Genomic DNA, 21,106 nt, shown 5'->3' on the forward strand with positions numbered 1-21,106 from the left:
TTCACTGTAGGAGGGGAACCTGGGAGCCAGGAGTGGCTTCCAAACGCAGGTTTGCGGGGAAGGATTGATGGGACGTCTGTCTGTTTCAGGGTCCTGTGTTCTAGGAGGGTGCCTCCAGGCTATGGGCAGTGCTCTGTTGGGGAGGATTGCTCCTTCATCCTGTTGCTGCCTTTTTTTTTTTTTTTTTAAATGGAAGAGTCTTTGCTTTTATGCTGTTGATATTAGAGTTAGTCTTCAGTTTCATATATTTCCTTGGCAAAAAAAAAAAAAAAAAAAAAAAAGTCGGTAACTCTCTGATGATACTATGTTATTAAATACTTACTGGGATGTGAAATTCAAATGTTTGAGAACGACTTCTGTTAGTATCAAGCAATTCTCCCTTTTATCTCCAACTACAGTATTCTTTCATGAATATAGTCCCGGGGATATAAATAGACCAATTCTTTTTCTCCCCCGGATCAGGTAAAATGAACCAGGCCATTTTTTATGTTTGTTTTGTTAAACTTATCCTTATTGTTGGAAGTATTACACATGTCCCCTCCTCCCCCAATGCCCCCTCTACCTGGTTCCTGCCCCTCCCCGGCCTTCACCACCTAGTGTCTGTGTCCATCGGTTATGCATGTAAGTTCTTTGGTTAATCTCTTCCCACCCCCCCCCCACCCCCCACCCCTCTACCGCTGAAATTCGTCACAAACTGACAACCAGACATTTTAATTAGGACACTGCAATGAAGGCACAAAGGACACAGCCAGTTTCTAAAGCGACTACCCGCTACTATTTTATTGACCAATGAACGTTATGGTCTCTGCTGACTGGCCGGCTGTGAAGCACAGAGAGGTGCGGCAGGCGCCAGGCAGTGGTCACAGGGCCGATGCAGAGCTTGCCAGAGTCATGGCTCAAAGAAGCCCATGAAAGACAAAAAAGTGAGTGAGTGTGAAAAGCCAGATGTTGGAGGCAGCAGACATGCTTCAAGGGGACCATGTCACCTACGGAAGCTCTAGAAAAGCTGAAACAGACTCAATATGCACTGATTATGATGTTAAAGGTTAGGAAGGAAATGGGGAAAATCTGGAGGTAGAGGTGAAAAGGCAGAGAAGCTATCTGGGTTACATTTTGGAGACCAGGAAGGTCTCAGAAGAAAAAAAATCATGATGACGGTAACGGTAGCATCTTGGATGAAGCAGACTCCTTTGGCGGTGTTTGCCCAGCCTGTGGAGAGCACACCTGTGTCCCCATGTCTGGAAATGGCTTTGCTCCCTGACCCTTGGCAGGCACAGTGGCACAACATGACAATGGATCTGGCCATAGATTAGCCAGGAGGGTCGACATTGACCCGTGAGTCTTACTTTGAAGCATGGATTTGGGATTTGGGAAAAAAAATCACTCAGTATAAACTGGTCTCCTGGTCAGAAGTCCCCCCCACACACACACACATCTGAAGCCGTGGAGGAAGGAGGTGTTCAGAGATGAAGAAGGTTGCAGCTGAGCAGAGAGCAGAGGGAGAAATGAAGCAGGTCCCGACGGCCTCAGGGCTCCCATGTGCACGCCCCTGCCCAGGCCTGGTGGAGACTGAACTTTTGGATTTGGTGGCAATTTAGAATCTTTGGTTGTAAGCAACAGAAACTGGCCCTGGCTACCCTCAACAATAAGGGAATTTACCTGGCACTTGGCAGAGGCTTGCAAAAGTGGGGCTGATGGCCAACTGGGGCGTGGAGGGGTTCCAAAGCAGAAGCCACTGGGCCGCAGGCACTGCCACCTAGAGCAGCAGTAGGCTGGCGTCCTTCAAATGCCAGCTGACATTTGTTTATATTTATTTACTGAAGGCCTGATGCATGAAATTCGTGCAAGAGTAGGCCTTCCTTCCCCCGGCTGCCAGCACCTGGGACCTGGGCTTCCCTCGCAGCCTGACTTCATCTGGAAGGTCATCCGGAAGGACGTCTGATCTAATTAGCATATTACCCTTTTATTATTATAGATTTTTATTTTATCTATTTACTTATTTACATTACACTTATTGGGGTGATATTGGTCAACATGAACATATAGGTTTCAGGTATGGATTTCTACGGGACAAAATCTTCTACGTTACAAGATCTGTATATCGCACCACCCAAAGTCAAATCTTCTCCTGTCAGCATATATTAGGACCCCCTCCTCCCCGCACCCCCTCTCCTCTGGCTATCACCACACTCCGGCAGGATACCGGAATCGCCTTCTTGCTTCCGAATTCTTAAGACTCAAATTGCTTAGGTATTTTTACTTCTCAAACAGCTGAGTGAACATAAACCCGTTGGTGTCTCTTAGGCATTTGAATTTAAGACACAAGTTTGTTTACAAAAGTCATACTGGTTCTCATTCAGAATAAATGGTACGCTCAGATGGGTACCAACGACCTCACTGACTTCTCCTCCCAGGCGTCTACTCCAAATCTTAGGGACGAAGTCAGAGCAAGTACCTAAATGGAGGTGGGTTTGCAATGAGTAAGCGTTTTTCTTTCAAGTGATCTCAGCGAAGCATCCTTGCTTAGCTTTAGGCAGCATGGAAGTTTTGAAACGGCTTGGTTTATTTTGCTCCGGAGAACAATGTTATCTCAGTGTGGGGGCAGGTAGGCATCTCCCTTCTGGTCTAAAGAGCCCTTGAGACAAAAGGGGTAAGGTGACGGTTTGGAGGAAGAAAGTGGCCTGGGCACAGTAAACCCTGGGACCCTGGGGAAGATCAGCACCGGCCCTGACTAACCATTCATGACTCAGGTGTCTCTGCCAGGACTTCCTGGACCTGCCCCGCCCGGGTAACCCTCAGGACAGCCAGTGGGTGGCGTTTGGATTATCGGATACCCATCAAGTAGTCACTGATTTTGGAGGAAGGCTTACCTGGGACTCAGAGAAAGAACTGAAGCTGTCACAGCTCAGGCCTGGCAGTCAGGAAATGCAACAAAACTTAAAATAAGCCAACAAAACCCACCTGCAATCATACCACCCAGAGACAAGCATTAGAATTGTTTTAAAGAGAAAAACGTGATTGAATATTATGTACATACCAGAAAAGGAAATCCCTTCTGAAATTCAAAAACACATCTCTCAATCACTTAGTCATGGGTGGTCTTCAGTATGGTACACTTGGACAGGAAGCACTGTCCCTTTAGGTACGAATTAGAGATTTTTTTAAAAAGGTGCCAAAGGATTTGATTGTTTTCTTGTCTTATATTTTAAATAGAACTGCTTTGTAGCATTTCCAGCAGAAGGTGGCTCTTTTAGAATTAAGATCTTCAGAGATGGAGCCCCAGGATTTCAATCATTAACTTGAACCCCTCACAACATAAGCTACAGTGAAAGTGCTGACAGATAAGATGTGATAAGAGCTGCTCAGATAACCCTGCGACAGGAGACACAGACTCCTGTGCTGTCCGCAGGCTTCCCCGGGCAGGGCGGGTCCAGGAGGTCCTGGCCCAGGCACCTGAGTCATGAATGGTTCCTCAGGGCTGGTGAAGATCTTCCCCAGGGTCCCAGGGTTTCCTGTGCCCAGGTCACTTTCTTCCTCCAAACCGTCACCTTACCCCTTTTGTCTGAATAATGAAGTACAAATTGGTTCCTGTGGCTTCTAAGCCCTCCACAACCTGGCTCCACGGGCCCGGCTCACCCCTCCCTCAGTCTGAGGTCCTTACCTGGTGCTCAAACAGGGTGTCCCCCCAAAAATGCATATGCACTGTAAGCTCACAGCTCAATTTTGAAAACGAAATCTATTTCCATGACCACCGCTTTTATCATTATTCAAAGTGTGTGTATACATTTTTGGGGGACACCCTCTATTATAGTCTCGACCTTTCTTCTTTTTTCAATCTTCACCAACGCAGAATTTACCTGAGCTACACTCTGTCCCAAACTTAGTCCTGTAGTACTTCTCTGGTCTTCCTTGGTAGCTTAAAAAGTATATGAACAAGACACTTGAACGATGTGCTTTCACTTGCATGCACACCTACAAAAGCAGCTCCCTCTAAACTTCGGTGCGTGGGAGAGCGAAGCTTTGTTCCGTGTAGGATTTGCATCTGCCACAGGCACCCTTCATTCTGAGCAGGTATTGGAACAAACAAGACTCAGTGAGTCTGAATTTTTTTTACAAACAAGAGACTATCTATCTATCTATCTATCTATCTATCTCTCTATCATCTCTATATACATATTTCTACATCGCTCTATAGAATATGTTCCTTAATTAAAAAGTACATACATTTAGTGACAGGTTAAGTGGGTGTTGTAATTTCTACAACACCCATATTTGCAGATTAAGTAAATCAATGTGATTTCTCGGAGAAATCATGTTTTATGAGATGCGTGTCATCACATTAAAGATTAAATTTACAGAAATTTAAAAAAATGGCAGTTAACTGTCTATACCTCAGGGAGCTTTTTGTTTCTTCTCTGAGTCTTAGGACAGTAATTCTGGGAAACTATGTAGATTTGCGCCCTTTGCTTCCGACGGGTGAGCTTCTGCAGTTGGTGGGATGTGAGAGCTATCTAACTTTCTCCTCACTGAGAAGGGTGGTAGCATAGCCATGTCTTGAAGTTTCCCAGATACTAGTAAAGTAATGCCTAGTCATGAAAGGGAATGTGAGGAAGTACAGAAAAGAAAAAAATAATTGCATTTCCTGTCCCTCAGTGACAACTAGTATGATTAGTTTTGTATAGTTCTTCCTATATAGCTTATGGGTCGATTTTAAAATTCTATTTAAAATCACAATGTGTCTACTTCATAGCTTGCTTTATCACTTATCATTACATCTTGCATGTCTGCATATAAGTTAACATTAATATTCCTTTCTACATGAATAAAACAGTAATCCATGCTCACTTTAAAAAAACGTAGAAAACTATAAAGATGGAAGTAAAAATTCACCTTTAATTCCTGACACCTAGATATAAAATCACTGTTATATATTAACATTTTTCTATATTTCCTTCCTGTATTTTTCTAGGTATATCTCTCTCTACAGGGTGGGCAAAAGTAGGTTTACAGTTATGAGTACACGAAACAGAGTTTATTGTATTACCAGTATTATTGATAATTATTTTCCTTATGAACAACTGCAACCCTACCTTTGCCCTCCCTGTACAGAGATGCTTTTTAAGAACAAAATGGACACTGGGATTTTGCATCCTACTGTTTTTCAGCATCTTCCCTCACGTCACCACTCCTCCAGACTGGCATGTGGTAACGGAGCCTCTGGGCCCTGAGCCTGGCCTCTGAGCCCTTCCAGTAGTTCAAATGCCCCGTCTCTATGAACTCCGCTTGAATGACTCCTGTATAAATAGCTCATTTCTGGATTTAGACCTGTTTCTTCAGAACGGGCGGCCAGGAGGAGAATCAGTCGGGAAACACGAAGACTGTTTATTCATCTGATGAAGCCGCTTTCTAAACCTCGTGAGCTTCACGCGTCTTCCTGGCGACAGAGCGAGGCCGGGGCTGCTCCTTTGACCCCCCTTCGCCCTGGGTGCCTGCGCCGTGTTCTGCTCAGAGAAGGCCCACAGGACCAGCAGTGATGGCCGACAAGGGTTCCTGTGCGTCTTCGACCTCATCCTTCGCTCAGCACCAAAAACAAACCAGGCGTCTCCCCAGAGAGGAGCCGTGGTGCCCCTTGAGGCTTTGCAAGGAGCCGGCAGCGGTCGAGGTGCGGTCACTTCTCTCTTCCGATGCCTGTCCTTTCCATCCGCTCGTGGCCCCCCTGCTGGCTGATTCCCCTCTGGTGGGGGTCGGGCTGTTTTGGGGGTGTTGTGGCTTCGTTGTGATTTTGACACATCGTCAGCCTACATGTCTTCATTAAGCTCAGTGTCAATTTGACTGCGATGCAGCCTCCAGGTTACTTGAGTAACCTTATAAAATAGAAAGCGTTGAAAATACGCTCCGTCCATAGTGGCAGTGGTGTGTGAGGTGGCAACGTAGTAAGGATGATTTTTTTGTTCAGATAGAATTTCACCTCTGCAGATAGAATTTCCTGGTTGTCTTGGCTGAATTACTTTCTCTAAAAAAAAAAAAAAAAAAAAAAAAAAAAAAAAAAAAAAGTTATTCTAAAAGAAATAACTTACTTTTTTCCCTAAAAATAACATCTTTCTAGGGCTCTTTGTGTCAAACAACGTTAACTCCCTGTAGCTAGGGGCAGCGGCAGCAGGATTTGGTGAGGGGGTTGGGATGTGCACAGGCCCTTAGTGAGGGTTGGGTTATCTGCTCTAGAGGCAAACCTCTAGGGGCGACATCGAATGACCTTGCAGGCCTGCTCACTGCTGGGGTCTCGGCACCTCCGGACCTGAGTCACTGAGGCCAGGGTCTCCCCTGAGGACCTCTCTTCCTGCTGCTTCAGGGACTCAAGCTCCCTCTGCCAGGCTGCCTTCAGCACAGGACTGGGTCCCCCCACTACTGCCCTCCACCCCCTCCCCCCTAACCCCCCTCTCCCCCGCACCTGCCACCTCCCTCTTTGTGCCCTTAGTTCAAAGTCTCCCGCTGGTGAATCTGATTGGCTGGACCTAGAGCCGCAGGTCTGCACCCTAGCTTAAAGTGATGCCAGGAAATTGAGTTCTGACTTCTAGAATGGAAGGGTCACTAATGCTCGCGACCTGGAAATTTCCAAGTAGAGAAGCTTGGAGGGATATCAGGTGAGCACAAATGCAGGGTGTCTCCCCAACATGTATACACACACTTGGAGTAATAAAGGCATTTCATTTTCAAAACTGGGCTATCCGCTGTTCAAGTGTGTCTACAGTTTTTGGGGACACCCTTGGACATAAGACACGCACTTCTTCGGTCCTTTTCCGAGCGGCATCTGTGTGAGAGGCGGCCTGGCTTGATGCAGGTGCACCCGAGGTTCTGAGTAAATCCTTGTTGAGTGAGTCACGCTACGAAATGTGTATTTTGATCCAAAGATATGATTCGAGTGCTCCTTGCAACCGTTCTGACTCATTCTCAATATCAAAATTGCTGTAGCATGTACCTTGAAATAAACAGGTGAGTTAACGACCTATTTTATAAAGGCCTAGAATCAATGCATACATCGAAGGCTCTGGACAATGCTCTGCCTTTAAACATGGTAAGAATTCAGACTCGCAAAAGATGGTGATGCTTTGGTCCAAAGAGAGAGAGGTTTCCCTGATGTGGTGCCCTCTTGCTTCACAGAATGTAGACAAGAGCACGGACAGGTCCTGCAGGGCGGCAGAGAAAAGGAAAACGGTCAGTCTGGAGTCACAGCGCCACCTGGTGGAAGAAGGAGGGGCTATTCCCGCAAGGAGCCCACCGTTTATCACAATTTGTGAGGCGTGTAGTGCCAGATCTCCGGGAAAAAAAAAAGTGAATGGAAACACTACCCTGTGGACTCGCACATTGTTACTGAGTGAATTCACCAGCCCCAGCAACACTGTATTATATACAGACTAGAGGCCCGGTGCACAAAAATTTGTGCACTCGGGACTGGGGGGGTGTCCCTCAGCCCGGCCTGTGCCCTCTCGCAGTCTGGGAACCCTCGGGTGATAACGACCTGCTGGCTGAGGCCTGCTCCCGGGTGGCAGAGGGCAGGCCCAATCCCTAGGTGCAGCCCCTGGTCAGGCTGAGGTGCAGCCACCCTCAGTCATGCTCAGGGTAGGGCCGATTGGGGGGTTGGGGCACCGCCCCCTGTCACACTCAAGGCAGGGTCGATGGGGAGGTTGCGGCGCCACCCCCTGTCACCCACAGAGCAGGGCTCCGTGCCCTGTCACACGCAGAGCAGGGTGGAATAGGGGGTTGGGGAGCTCCCCCCTGTCACGCACAGAGCAGGGCCCATCAGGGGGTTGAGGAGTTCCCCCCCCCCCCCCCCGTCACTCACAGAGTAGGGCCGATAGGGGAGTTGGGGCACCGCCCCCTGTCACACACAGAGCAGGGCGGATCAGGGGGTTGGGGTGCCGCCACTGTCACACTCAGGGCAGGGCCAATGGGGAGGTTATGGCTCTACCCCATCACTCACAGAGCAGGGCCTGTGGGGTGGGGGTGGGGGTTGGGGCGCCGCACCCTGTCACACACAGAGCCGCAGGGTGCTCAGGGGATTGGGGAGCTCCCCTGTATCAGGCACAGAGCAGGGCCGATCAGGGGGTTGGGGCGCCTTCCCCTGTCAGGAACAGAGCAGGGCCGATAGAGAGGTTGTGGCCCCGCCCCCTGTCACACACAGAGCCCCAGGGCGATCAGGGGGTTTGGGCGCTGGGTGCCGGGAGGCCTCGCGGCTCTGATGATCTCGGTGCTGGGAGGCATATTACCCTTTCACTATATAGAATAGAGGCCTGTTGCATGGGTGGGGGCTGGCTGGTTTGCCCTGAAGGGTGTCCTGGATCAGGGTGGGGGTCCCCACTGGGGTGCCTGGCCAGCCTGAGTGAGGGGATGATGGCTGTTTGCAGCTGGTCACACACCCTTCAGGGTGGGGGGCCCCACTGGGGTGCCTGGCCAACCTGGGTGAGGGGCTGAGGGCTGTTTTCAGGCTGGGACTGAAGCTCCCAACTGCTCCTTTTTTTCTTTTTCTTTTTTTTTTATTCTGGGCCAGCTTTACTCTGGCTCCAGCTCTGAGGCCTCAGCTGCTGAAAACAGGTATCTGGTTTGTTTAGGCTCTATAATCGAAACTCTGTATCAACTCCAGCTCTGAGATCCCAGGCTTGCTAAAAGCAGGTTTCTGGGGTTTTGTTTAGCTTCTATATTTGTTACAATGTTTCTTAAACTGCAGGCTCAGAGGCCGGCAAGGCAGGCGGGGAACGTTGGTTTCCTCCATCACTGAAGCAAGCAAGCCTCATGTTAGTTTCAAGCTGCCTGGCTGCCCGCCGCCATCTTGGCTGGCAGTTAATTTGCATATCTCGCTGATTAGCCAATGGGAAGGGTAGCGGTCGTACGCCAATTCATGTTTCTCTTTTATTAGATAGGATTATCGTGTTAATCCCTAAATACACAGTCTCACTCGTTCACGTATTTATTCATTCCTTAGCTAATATTTGTCAAGCCACTACCTCCCTTCCTATTGGTGCTGCAATTGCAGAGAGGATGAAACAGGCATGTTTCCCTGGGGCTCCAGTATCACAGGGCAGACAGAGTTAAAAAATAAATGTGTTGGGAAGGGCTGCAAGGATGCTGCTGTCTGTGGGTGGTGCATACATTTTGGGAAAGCTTTCTTGATGGAGAGACATACAGGATGAGTGTTGAGGATGAGTAGAATTTACCCACATGAATAACAGGAGAAAGGACATCAAGGGCTGCAGAGTGAGAAGTGCAAAGGCCCTGGGGCAGAAGGAATCAGGCAGCACCCACGGAACCGTGTCACCAGAGAAGGAGCACAGTGAGTGAGGGGAAAGGAGGTACAAAGTCAGGTCAGAGAGGGGGCTAGACTTTGGTAAGGAATTCAAATTATACCCATGTGCCCTAGAAAGACAGGGAAGAATTTCAAACAGGGCCATGATAAAACAATTTACAAAACTGTTGAATCAAATACACACGGACACAGTTTCCATTACCTGGCACAATAAGACTCAAAAGAACTACCAGGCAGAGATGGTCAGGCATATAGAGTGGGAGCTTAGAAAAGTGTCAACTATGAAACAAGGGCAGAATTTAAAGGTGGAAGAGGTTAGCAATAGCCAGGCAAGGCGTTCCAGGGTGGATTAAATATTGAGGGGATGCAGAGGAAACTCTGGTGACCCCGGAACAAGACAGGAAGAAGGCAAGTACAGACCAGAATAAGTAGCGTAAGAAGAACGTCTTCCAGGCACGCAGTCCCTGATTCGCAGCAGTTAGAAAGTCCCTGACTCGCACAGGCTTGCTTAAGAAAACCCAGGGGATCCCCTGTTTTATTTAGGAACGAGACAGTGGGTTATAAGAACGTTCCAGAAGCTGTGCGCCCAGGGAGGTCACAGATGGATGGGTGGCCTGTGCTCTCCGTCTAGTGGTCATGCATAGGTTTAGGATTTATTTGGAAATGAATTTGAGTCCTTTCAAAATCACAAGACTTAAAAAGATCCAGAGGACTGGCTCTAGGAAAACGGGGAATTTCCATCGGTCCTGGGTCCCCGTTGCCTCGTGACAACAATTGGCTGTAGGTGAGGAGCTGGATGTGGAGTGAGATGGAGCACAGTCCCTCCTGTCCCTCTGGCATTCACACCTGGCCTTGGCCTGCAGGCCTGGGAACCTGCTCTCCACCCGCTCCTCCCCTCTCCCCACAGCCACAGTGGGAGGCGGGTCGAGGACCATGTTCTCTCCAGCTTCATCTCTTGCCCTTCTCTACCTTCTCTTTTCTTTTCTGCCCTTTCCTCCAATTTCTTTAAATACACCATGGTCATCTATCTTTATTTGATATTAAAGGTTCCCTCCACACTTCCCTCCCTCCCTCTGGGGCTGGGACTGGGGTGGAGGAAATGGGAGGTGCCAGGAAAGCCAGGAGGCACTCACTGGGGGTGGGGGGTGGGGGGCGGAGGGGGGCAGCACCTAGTCCTGCCCCACCCCCACCCCATTGCCTGTTACCTTCCACTCTGATCAGATCGCAGCTGAAACACAAATTCGTCTGGCAGGGATTGGCGATTTATTTAAACCCCTTAAGATCTGTTCCTGTAGCAAGTGAAATTGGTTTCCCCTTAAGTCAGAGATTTTACATGTTTTAAAATATATTTAGTCTACATTTTAAAAACAGATTTTAAAAAAATCAGAAAATAATCATTGTGTTGATACTTTGAAATATTTACCCAGGTGGCCTCAGGCTGGGGCCTGCCTGGGGACCCTGCCACGGTCCTTGGGCGCCCCCTGCAGGCGCCCCTGCACCTTGGGAGCTGGCGTCTGGCGCAGACATTGCCAGTTTGGGGGAGACTCCTGTAGGTAGGGCTATGAAATCTCGCGGTTCATTCTCGCGTTGTGACAGCCTCTAAATGAAGCTGGGACACGTCTGGATAATCCTGTAGCCTGCATGTCAATTCAGATAGAGTTTTTGTTCCACTCAGTTTTTCAGTCAACATAGTATTTGATTCCTTGCATCGTCCACACAGAGTTTTCACGCTGGTAATTACCGTCTTTTACTGCTACTGTATGTGTTCTTGTTATAACTACTAGTAACATATCGATGACACTCACCATCTAACATACTGTATAATTCACTCCCATGTTTTGACCATGGTACGTCTCCCGTCACTAGAATGTAAGCTGCATGAGGACAAGGCATTTTGTCTATTTTTTTTCCGTTCTGTAGTCCCACTGCCCTCTGCTCCAGCCTCTCTCCCCCCACCCCCCCTCCACCCTCAGGGCCCTTCAGGAGGTGTGCTAGGGCTGCAGCTGAAGGTGCTCTGACTTGTGGGAATACGCGTGTACCCGCAGTAAGGTACCATGTCTAAATCAGCTTCCTTTTTGAAATAGCGTCTAACATGGTGCAGATTTCAAACAAACAAACGCTCGCCCCAAACTCCTCATTTAGATGCATTAGAACAGAAGTCTGGGGTGCAAATTCATACACCTGTAGGGCCTGACAGGTAAGCTTGGGGTGAGGCAGGGATCTGCCGGGGCCGTGGAGAGGGCCTGTTAGCTAAATGGGCCATGCCTGACCAGCACCAGCACCAGCACCAGCACCAGCACCAGCCGCTGCTATCGCCAAAACATAGGCTCAAGGCCACCAGGACTCTGATTTTACAAGCTCAAGCGAACCAAAGTATTGTTTTGATATTGTCGAGTGAAATGCAATTTTCACACCTAGGATGCAGGCAGTGGGAGGCCAGGGTTCAGCCTGGTGTAAGGGAATGTGTTAAACCACCTTCCGCGTGGCAATTCCAACGCCCACCCCTCGCGGGGTTAGCATTTTCCAGTGGTTGTTGGTGAGTTTCCTTTCTCCAGTTGTTTTCATTTGTGCCCCAGGCTTCTTCCTTTTGCTGGTCCAAGCGGGGATTCTGAGCCCAAAAAGGAACCGGAAGGCACCGTGTCAGTTGTACCGTAATCGCTCCACAACGTTGTTGAACAGGTGGGTGAATGGGACTGCTTCCTCCTCTACACCGTCTGAATTGTCGGGCACATCAATATCACGTACTATTGCCAGGGCCATTCGTTATTAGCCCTTTGAAAGGTAGGTCAGTTTCTCCATACATTTGTGGGATTGATGAAAAGGAATTTTCCCGCCATCCCCTCCAGGCCCCGCCCCACCCCGGCCCGGCCCCGCCCCGCCCCGGCCCCGCCCCGCCCCCCGCGCTGTGCGCCCCCTGCTGGCCGCCGCCGGAGCTGCTGCCGTTCGCCACACCCCCCCGTTTCTGTCGGCGCACAGGGCGGTGCCCGTCCCTTTAACTGGCACGTACCAAGTCCTTCCAGAGCCCATCTCCTCCCTGGGTTCCAGGCGTTCGCCCTCCTCGGTCGCAGATCCAAGAGGAGGGAATGTGGAGCCGGTGGTGTGTTTTGCGGGAGTTGTGGGCCCACAGGGAGTGAGCGGGGGCCGGGAGGACCGCGCGGGCTCAGCCCTCCCCTCCGCGCGCCGTGGTCCAGTCCCAAGATGGCGGCCACCATGAAGAAGGCGGTGAGTGGGCGCTCGCGGGCGGTGCTCGGGCGGCGGGCGCTGGGCCGCCGAGGGGCCGGGCGGGCGGGCGGGCGGCTCTGCGGTGCTCATCCCCGAGGCCGGCGTGGGGCCCGGGGCCGAGCGCCCGAACCTGAGGGCGGCCCCGCGGCGAGGCCGGCCCGCACCCGGCGCCCCGAGCACGGGGGTCCCGCGGCCCTGGCGCGTCACGGGGCGTGGGGAGCCGGGGGTCCGCCGGCCACCACGCCGGGCGCTCTGCCGCGTTGTCACGTCTGACCCGCACCGGGCACGCGGGTCGGCAGCGCCTGCACCGCCCTGGGCAGGTGAGGAGGCCGCGGCCCTGGTCGGGAGGCACCTGCCCCGGGGGCGCCGCTGCGGGGAGCAGAGCGGACCCCGCGTCCTGGGGTCCGGCCCCGAGCCCGGGCCCCGCCGCCCCGAGGCCCCGGCGGCCACGCTGCGACCTCCCCGCACCTCCCCGCACCTCGGCGAGGCAGGTCCCGCGTACAGGTGCGAGCGGAGCCCGAGCCCCGGGGGGCCTGGCGGTGACTCAGCTCGGGGCTCGGCTGGTTCCAGCGCGGCTTTGACTTGTTCCCTTATTTTTCATTTTCCCAAACCCGCCCAACGCCTCGCTAGGGTCTGCCCTCCAGTAGGTCTCCCAGGTGCTTAGAGGTGGAAGGAAAATAAAATGCGGGCGGGGGGAGGGGGGCGAGGCGCTAATGGCAGCCGCGGGTGGGGGAGGCTTCCCCGCGCGCCGGGCGGCCCGGAGCCCGCACACGTGACGCCCCCTCATCCTGCGGGCAGAGCCTGTGCACCCCGATTTCCCGGGGAGGCACCGAGCGGGGCAGAGCCTGTGCACCCCGATTTCCCGGGGAGGCACCGAGCGGGGCAGAGCCTGTGCACCCCGATTTCCCGGGGAGGCACCGAGCGGGGCAGGGCCTGTGCACCCCGATTTCCCGGGGAGGCACCGAGCGGGGCAGGGCCTGTGCACCCCGATTTCCCGGGGAGGCACCGAGCGGGTCAGGGCCTGTGCACCCCGATTTCCCGGGGAGGCACCGAGCGGGGCAGAGCCGGGAGTGGAGCCCCGGGTGCCGAGGCCAGGCCCTGCCCGGGGGAGGCTCCCCGTCCCGGCGGTGAGGCCCCGCTCCCCCTGGCTCCCCCGCTCCCCGCCTGTGCCGAGGGGGTGGCCGGCGCCCTCGGAGGCCAAGCTGGAGGGTGCGCTGCCCACGTGGGGGCCCCGGGCACCCAGGCCGAGGTCTCCCTCCATCACCCTCTTACCGCGCGCCGAGGGGGCCCAGGCCGGTCCTGCCAGCGCTGGGTGCACCCTCTTCGCCTCGGGTTTGTGTTTGACGGGCCGGGGTCAGGTGTGGCCTTGACGCCGTGGGGGTGGGGGGCTGGTTGGGGTTCACCCTCCTGCAGGTGTGGGAGCTGAAGTGAGGAGAGGAGTCCATGTTGGGGAACCGGGAGGAGAAGGATTTGGATCCAGGATTTTGCCCCGTTTTTCATCACCAGCATTTCTTCCTTCTCGCATTCAGCGAGCTTCGGGAGCTTCTGGAGCGTGTCGCATGGCGCAGGCTGCTGCGTGGGATGGGGGGACCTCCTGGCCGTGCAGACCCCAGCCCCGAGGCAGGCCAGGCACCGAGGGTCACACAGGAGTGTCCAGAGCGCGCTGTGTGTGGTCAGGTGTGGGCCGCTGATTAGGAACGCGGGAGGGAAGGGGCAGGCACCCCAGGGAGGGAGTTCCTCCCGGAACAGAAGGAAGTGGGAAAGGCCGCGCATGGGCGGAGAGCCTGGGCTTTTCTTCTTGGTGCGCCCGCTGGTGGTGCGGCCGCCCTCCTAGTGTCCCCACTGCTGGGAACTGCCCGGGAGGCCGGCTGCACACTCCCCTCTGCCCCGGAGGCACCCCTGGGCCGAGGAGGTGGGTGTCACGGGAGCCCCTTGCGTGGGTTTCGGTCGGAGGCCTTCCGGGTTGTAGCACCTGCCTGCCGGGCCGGGCGATCCGGGAGAATGTTCCGGAGAAGGTGCCGTCCCCCCCTCCCCCCTCTGCGTCCTAAGACCGGCTGGTGGCCATGCAGGGGCTCCACGGGCACCTGTGCACCTCCCTCCGCAGGGAGCTCCCTCCTCAGGAGCCTTCGACCTCCCGTCACTCCCTTCGTCCCCCAACACCCACCCTGTCCCATCACCTGTGTCACCTTCCAGCAGAAACCTGTGTTCTGCCCGTCTCCTCCACCAGCCGGGAGCTCGGGGTTCACCAGGGCACTCGGCGGCTCCCCTCTCACTGCCTGGCACAGGGAGACACTGAGTAACTGTTAAGGGAGTGTATGCACGGAAGGTGCGTGAACATACAGGGCATAGGTGTGTCTCAGAGACTTAGCAGGTGCCTTTAAAAGACAGAAATAGAAGCAGACTGACATTGGCCGGCATTTCCTCGGAGAGACCTGCTGGTCACACCCACGCCCAGTGTGAGGTGACCACTGCTTCTGTTTCCTCCCAGAGCCCATGGGAGACTGAGTCACGGAAAGGGCCGTTCGGGGTGCAGGGATTTGGGCTTTCACCTCGCACCTTCCGGGTGTCCTTCCTGTGTGATGGCTGTTGGTGAACAGTCAGGAAGTAGAGCACTAGCTGGCCCTCGGCGGGAGGTGACTCCACCTGCAGGCCCTCTGCTGGTGCCCATGCTGCCACCTCTGAGGTGGGCATGGCTTCCCTGCTTCACTAAAGGATGGCACACCCCAGCTGGCTCCAGAGAACTGGGGAATTGCCATGGTTCCTGCTCGCGTGGGTGTGAATCCACTCTGTTTCCACCACTCTGCTCCCTCAAATAAATACTACAGCTCCTTCCTCCATGGATCCTACGGCTTCGTGAGCGGTAGTAACTGCATCTGGCTTTTGTTAGAGCAGGAGTTCCTACCTGGGGGGGGGGGGGGTCCCCTTTAAGAATCTTGATGAGAGCTATGAAGACCCCTCCCGATCAATACACATACCACTCATGCCATTTTGCATAGTTTCAGGGGGTGAATGGACCCCTCAGCGCCCACGGGCCCCCAACTAAGAATTAAGCCCTCCCTGCAGAAATGAAGCGTCAGGCAGTAGGAATGTTCTAGATCAGTGAGATGAAAAGGGAAGGCAGGGCTGTTAGGGAAGGGGCGGCTTCTCCCTTTGCACACGGCACTCGCTGGGTGGCATGCGGCTCACCCGGGTCCATGTGCCTCCCCGCCCCCTTTAGCCCGGACCCCAGTGAAAGCCACCACGAGGGAAGTGCACTCCAGCGCCAGGTGTGTGCAGGGCTGTGGGGGCTCCAACAGGAAGCGCCTGTCTGGACAGGTGGGAAGCAGGGCCCAGTTCTCTACAACTTTTCAGAGACCGTGTGCATGTGACTGATGAGCACGATTCAGGTTCAGATTCAGAAGCCCTGCCTTGAGCCCCAGTTGTGTGTGTGGGAAGCCTGGTCTTGTGTGATGACTGTGCACCTGTAAGGACAAGGGTTCTCGGGGCTCAGTACTTGGACTCTGCGGGAGAGCAGGAACTCGGGGTTCTCTGTGCCCTATTCGCTTAGGGAATTGGAGTTATTGTTAAGTAAAACGACTTGAACGCTAGGACTGTCTGCATAAGGACTTGCCTTTGGTTTCTGTGCTGCAGGCCAGTGTTTACCAGCGTCCATGTTCATGAAAATATGTGCAAGGTTGAATATTCAAAGCTGTATGTATGGGGATGTAAAGGACTTTTTTCAAGATGTCCTCTGGGTCTGATGATGGGCCTGGTGCGTGTGAAGCTGTTTACGGGATGATGAGCGCCTGCGATGGGAGGGCCGACTTTCAGGGTCTGCGTCCTGTTCTGACCGCTGAGCTCCATGTTGGTTGAGACAAGAGGGTGCTTCGCCCTCTGGAGGAATCAGAGTGTACGGACCGGACCTTATGCCTTTGGTCACGAGAGGCCAGGTGAGGGTAGGGTGTGGCCACTGAGCCAGGCTATGGGGCCCTTACTGAAACCAGGTATGCCTTTGTCTTCTCCTCTGTAACCAAGTGAGGCCAAACTAAGGAGAGTCTGGCATTTAACTCTTTTCAGGCTGCAGAAGACGTCAATGTTACTTTTGAAGATCAACAAAAGATAAACAAATTTGCACGGAATACGAGTAGAATCACAGAGCTGAAGGAAGAAATAGATGTGAAAAAGGTACTGGAGATATGTATCTTATTTCAGAAAAATAAAAGTTCTTTATGCAATAGCTCTTAAAAACTGAATTCGATAACTTGTGCTTATATCTGTCTGGACTCTGTCGCAGAAGAAGAAAAACCTTGTTTAAGGGTGTGAGAAAACTTACAGATGGTGGAGAGGTGGGGCTCTAGGCCGAGGTTCCAGGAGCAGGTCCCAGAACCATGTCTCAGAGCACTTGGCTGGGATGGTACTGCTGCTGTCTCCACGCCAGCTGCCTGCCCCTCAGACCTAGGGCACTGCGCTGCCACCCAGCTGCCCCTGTAAATTGGAGGCCTTGTGCCCAGCCGCTGCTTGTGCAACTCCCTGTGTTGAAGTCCAGTTCAAGTGCATTAGATTGGTGGAATTCAAGTTCTTCCATCCTATCACCAGGCACGGCTGAGAAGTGTAGATTCGTGTTTGCCTTTGCTTTACTTCTCCCCCAGGAAGGCAGAGCTTACAAAATGGGAAACTGTTAAGGTAGGAGATATTGTGAGTGGCCACAGATTCCCGCTGTCCACCGCAGCACGCTGGTAGCAATCTGGAAGTATCTAGAGATCAGCATGTTAGTGAGCGCTCCGAGAGTTGGTGTCCCCAAATTAAAATGGGCTGCGAGCTCTATCGGGGGATTTTGAACACATTGTTCATGGCTGCTCCCTTTTGCATTTGCAGAAACAACTCCAGAATTTAGAAGATGCTTGCGAGGACATCATGCTTGCAGATGAAGACTGCTTAATGATACCTTATCAGATTGGTGATGTTTTCATTAGCCATTCTCAAGAAGAAACACAAGACATGTTAGAAGAAGCAAAGGTATATTGAAGTCTTTCCCTGGGTGATGAACTCTGACTCTTACGTTGGGATTTGTATTCTTACAAAGAACATGGAGGAGTAGGGAGAGTAATGGATGCTGGGTAACACTTCCTGGGTCTCACAGTTCCCCACATGCGCTCCGAATGCGTTTCAAGTGTGAGTTTATTTCATCCTAACAAGTATTCTGTGAGACAGGTACCATTAGTTCCAGTTAGAGTTGAAGAATAGAGGTTTAGAGAGCTTTCGGCGCTTATTCAAGGTGACACGGGGAATGAGCTTGCGATTCCTGGGCCTGAGCTCTGAGTTAAAAGTGTTTACAAAGTACAGGATATTACAAAGCAACAGAAAAACCACCCGCAATCCCACTACCCAGAGGTGGTCGTCCATGGTGAGCATCTCCATGCCTTTTCCTATGTCCTCTCCTCTTTCTTTCGCTTCACCTTTTGGCCAGTTAACATCCCGGTAGTGTTTTCTCCTCCCGTTAACGTTTATTTACCAGCAGATGCTCCCGGGGAGCCTGCTCTGGGCCAGGCACACGTACGTGAAAACACCGTGTTTGATGACTTAATGCCATGTTGGTGGACATTGGCTCAGCTCACTGTCCTCCGAATGTTTCCAGTGTTTTCCTGAAGTGATGCTCTAGTGAGCATTTTTATACTTTAATCTTTGCTCACATTTAAGAAATTCTTTAAGAAAATAATCAGTGAAGTGTTATTACTGGGTCAGAGTGTAAGCTCATTGACGTGTTTGAGACTTAGCAAATTAGTTTCCAGTTCACGGGTCCTCCAGCTATGCCTGAGAGGGCAGTCGCGTTGTGTATGAGAAGCTGATGGCAGTTAAATATTTTCTAATTCTCTTGAAAGTTGCCTAATTAGCTTGAATATTATTTAAAATGTTTGTCTTCCTGCTTTAAATGTCATAAAAGCACAACTTTTCATGACTTAGACGCACATTTAATAAACCTCAGGTAGAACTAACACTCCTGAGTCTTTCCGTGTAGAAATATTGAGTCTCCTTCTATGCTGAAGTCTTTTCTTTCATAGTAAAATTGTGTAATTCGGGTTTTCTTTTTAGCCATCCTAAAATACTCCTGCAAGTATGTCACGAGAAGTTTTTGTCACTATTGTGAACATTCCTCCATCCTTCCCAGCCCCATCCCTACCCCTGCCACACAAATATATTGAACCTTCATTTTGCAATTCATTCATTCATTTCAGAAGTATTTATGGAGTGTATACTCTATCGCAGTGGCTCTCAACCTTCCTAATGCTGCGCCCCTTTAACACAGTTCCTCATGTTGTGGTGATCCCCAATTTCATTGTTACAAATTGAACATAATTAAAGCATAGTGATTAATCACAAAAACAATATGTAATTATATATGTGTTTTCTGGTGGTCTTAGGCGACCTCTGTGAAAGGGTCGTACGACCCCCAAAGGGGTTGCGACCCACGGGTTGAGAACCGCTGCTCTATCGGTTTCTATCACTTACTAGGTGCACGGACAACGGAACACCCTGGTCCCTGCCTGCGTGGAGTACGTAATCTAGATGGAAAGGCTCAAAAAATTTCTGCCAGGTTTTGACTGTGAATTGTTATCTTAGTTGTTCGTGGTAGCATGAATTTTTGTCATTTCCTCTAGTTGCATAGTTACCTATGGGCGGTTGGAGAGGCTCCGGCAGAAGCCATGCCTGTGACGCAGTGTTTAGCAGAAGTGGCCGACGTGTTTATGGAGGGTTCTTTGTTTATTCAGATATGGTAATTTAGAAATTAATTTCCTTTTATCTCTTATGTTTTTGAAATCAGCCAAAACTGAGAAAACAAGTTTGATTTATCTTATAAGCAATATAGGCCCTGAATTAAAAATGCCCATTTTCAGACTTTTGGTTGAGATCTAATGATCAGTATTATGTATGTAGCTGCCTGTTCAAGTTTAGAAAGTTCTGACCTAAAAGTGTTCCCAAATATTTTTTTCAGCCACAGGTGTTAGAAATCATCCAATTGAATAGAATTAACTTAAACAATTTTTTTTTTCCCCAGAAAAATTTGCAAGAAGAAATTGACGCCTTAGAATCCAGAGTGGAATCCATTCAGCGGGTGTTAGCAGATTTGAAAGTTCAGTTATATGCAAAATTTGGGAGCAATATAAACCTTGAAGCTGATGAAAGCTAAACATTTTATATTACCTTTAAAATTTGTTTAATAAACTTGAATATTGTTTAAATGATAATTTTCCTTTTTCAAATGATATGGAAAGCAAAACTTTCTTTTTTAAAAAAGATTTCATTTATTTAATGGAAACTTGCCTATTTTCACATGTCTTGCTTATTTATTTTATATTTTTAAAAGAAGACAGTATTCATCTATGTATTTTGCATAATGATTCTATCAAGTGTAGGGGTTTTGTGTCATGTTATTAAAATCAGTTAAGCAATCTTATGTTTCTATATTATCATTTACAACATCTGTTGCAATTTTTATCAGAAAATTTAACAGTTGTGTCGTGTTGTTTATACGTGTCTGTTACAGTTGCTTTTTAGAGTTGGCGAAAGAACTCCAGAAAGATCTAATCTTATACCTGTCTACTCACTTCACACCTGAAACTTTGTCGTGTACTGAAAAATATGTATATATTTTATTTAAATACATGCAATATATATTATATCTAAACATATATATTTCACTTTTCTCTTACATACAAGTATCATGTATCTTTGGAAAAGAGCCAGCTCATGCTGAGACTTGTTGAGCTTCCTACAAAAGTAGAGCAGAACCACATAAGAATATTCTAGAAACCAAGAGATGTATCAATAGAAATGTTTAGTGTGTTTTAAAAATTATGTTTCAGACTTTATTTTAGTGCTTTGTAATTAATTGGGGTTTATATCGGTGATGATGTAGAAGTTAAGCAGCTGTGTATTTAAAATAAGGCTTTTTTCTTAAAGAGTACATTTATCCCCTCCAGCCCCCCAAAAGATATATATTTTGGGATTTAGAAACCTAATGGTATATTAACTTCCCAGCAGATGGCACTGGTATATCAAAATACCTATGGAAGGATCATAATACAAAAATGAGGATATTTCTAGGATTAAATATACATAATTTTAAGAGGAAATGTCATTTTTAACCTTCAAGGCTAAGCATTACATACTATATTTTTTGGTTTAATGTTAAGCAACAGTTTAGGCTTAAAGATAGAATTCTAAAATTCTTCATGACATAAAGGCAACTTTTAAATTGCTGCAAAATGTTTCCAAATAGTGATACTCAAATTCTGGAAAATGCCTGGTGGAAGGATATTTTTTCTTGCATGCCTTTGGTGAGTGTTCACTTGGAGGCGTGAGGCTGGGGAGATGTATCAGCCAGGTTGTAGCAGGAAGTGCATCACTTAGGTTAGAATAACTTCAGAACACTTTGGCCAAGGTTACAAAGGTGGAGCGTTCTGTGCCCTCAGAGGCCCAGGGAGGGAGCAGCCACACCCTTCACCCAGAGAAGGGCTGCCTTCAGCCAGGGGGACACAGCCTGTGACATCCCTGCAGCAAGAGAACCAGAGATTGGACCCTCTGACCCCTTCTCCCTCCAGAACCCAG

The 21,106-nt window shown here is 50.4% G+C and overlaps 1 protein-coding gene and 2 long non-coding RNA genes across 7 annotated transcripts; 1 reads left to right on the plus strand and 2 right to left on the minus strand.

The window, feature by feature from the left end:
* Positions 1–4,873: 4,873 nt before the first annotated feature.
* LOC118663030 lies at positions 4,874–15,054 on the minus strand. 2 transcript variants are annotated; one of them, XR_004969969.1, is made up of 3 exons: positions 14,698–15,054; positions 6,686–7,184; positions 4,874–6,013 (listed from the first exon to the last, which is right to left on the minus strand). It is a non-coding gene; the product is annotated as an uncharacterized LOC118663030 (long non-coding RNA). The 2 variants fall into 2 exon arrangements; XR_004969968.1 differs by lacking the exon at positions 14,698–15,054 and adding an exon at positions 13,793–14,274.
* Positions 10,545–12,447, minus strand: LOC118663029. Of its 2 annotated transcripts, none has more exons than XR_004969966.1 (2): positions 12,306–12,447; positions 10,545–12,012 (listed from the first exon to the last, which is right to left on the minus strand). It is a non-coding gene; the product is annotated as an uncharacterized LOC118663029 (long non-coding RNA). The 2 variants fall into 2 exon arrangements; XR_004969967.1 differs by having other exon boundaries at positions 10,545–12,070; positions 12,306–12,411.
* PFDN4 (prefoldin subunit 4) lies at positions 12,388–19,948 on the plus strand. Of its 3 annotated transcripts, XM_036322297.1 has the most exons (5): positions 12,388–12,520; positions 16,577–16,684; positions 17,375–17,515; positions 19,010–19,050; positions 19,156–19,271. In XM_036322297.1, exons 1-5 carry the CDS (start codon positions 12,497–12,499, stop codon positions 19,208–19,210), a joined length of 369 nt encoding a protein of 122 aa, XP_036178190.1. In that variant the 5' UTR covers positions 12,388–12,496; the 3' UTR covers positions 19,211–19,271. The 3 variants fall into 3 exon arrangements, with proteins under 3 accessions (XP_036178190.1, XP_036178188.1, XP_036178189.1); XM_036322295.1 differs by lacking the exons at positions 19,010–19,050; positions 19,156–19,271 and adding an exon at positions 19,554–19,948; XM_036322296.1 differs by lacking the exons at positions 12,388–12,520; positions 19,010–19,050; positions 19,156–19,271 and adding exons at positions 15,062–16,449; positions 19,554–19,948.
* The last annotated feature ends 1,158 nt before the right edge of the window (positions 19,949–21,106 follow it).

Source organism: Myotis myotis, unplaced genomic scaffold (genome assembly GCF_014108235.1).
Source record: "Myotis myotis isolate mMyoMyo1 unplaced genomic scaffold, mMyoMyo1.p scaffold_m19_p_9, whole genome shotgun sequence".
Lineage (NCBI taxonomy): Eukaryota > Metazoa > Chordata > Mammalia > Chiroptera > Vespertilionidae > Myotis > Myotis myotis.

What these genes read in the sequence shown, in the direction of transcription:
- PFDN4 (XM_036322295.1), top strand. Translation starts at nt 12,497, where the DNA reads ATGGCGGCCACCATGAAGAAGGCG. An exon ending in CGGCCACCATGAAGAAGGCG is followed by an intron (nt 12,521 to 16,576) that starts GTGAGTGGGCGC and finishes AACTCTTTTCAG; the next exon opens with GCTGCAGAAGACGTCAATGT. An exon ending in ACATGTTAGAAGAAGCAAAG is followed by an intron (nt 17,516 to 19,553) that starts GTATATTGAAGT and finishes TTTTTTCCCCAG; the next exon opens with AAAAATTTGCAAGAAGAAAT.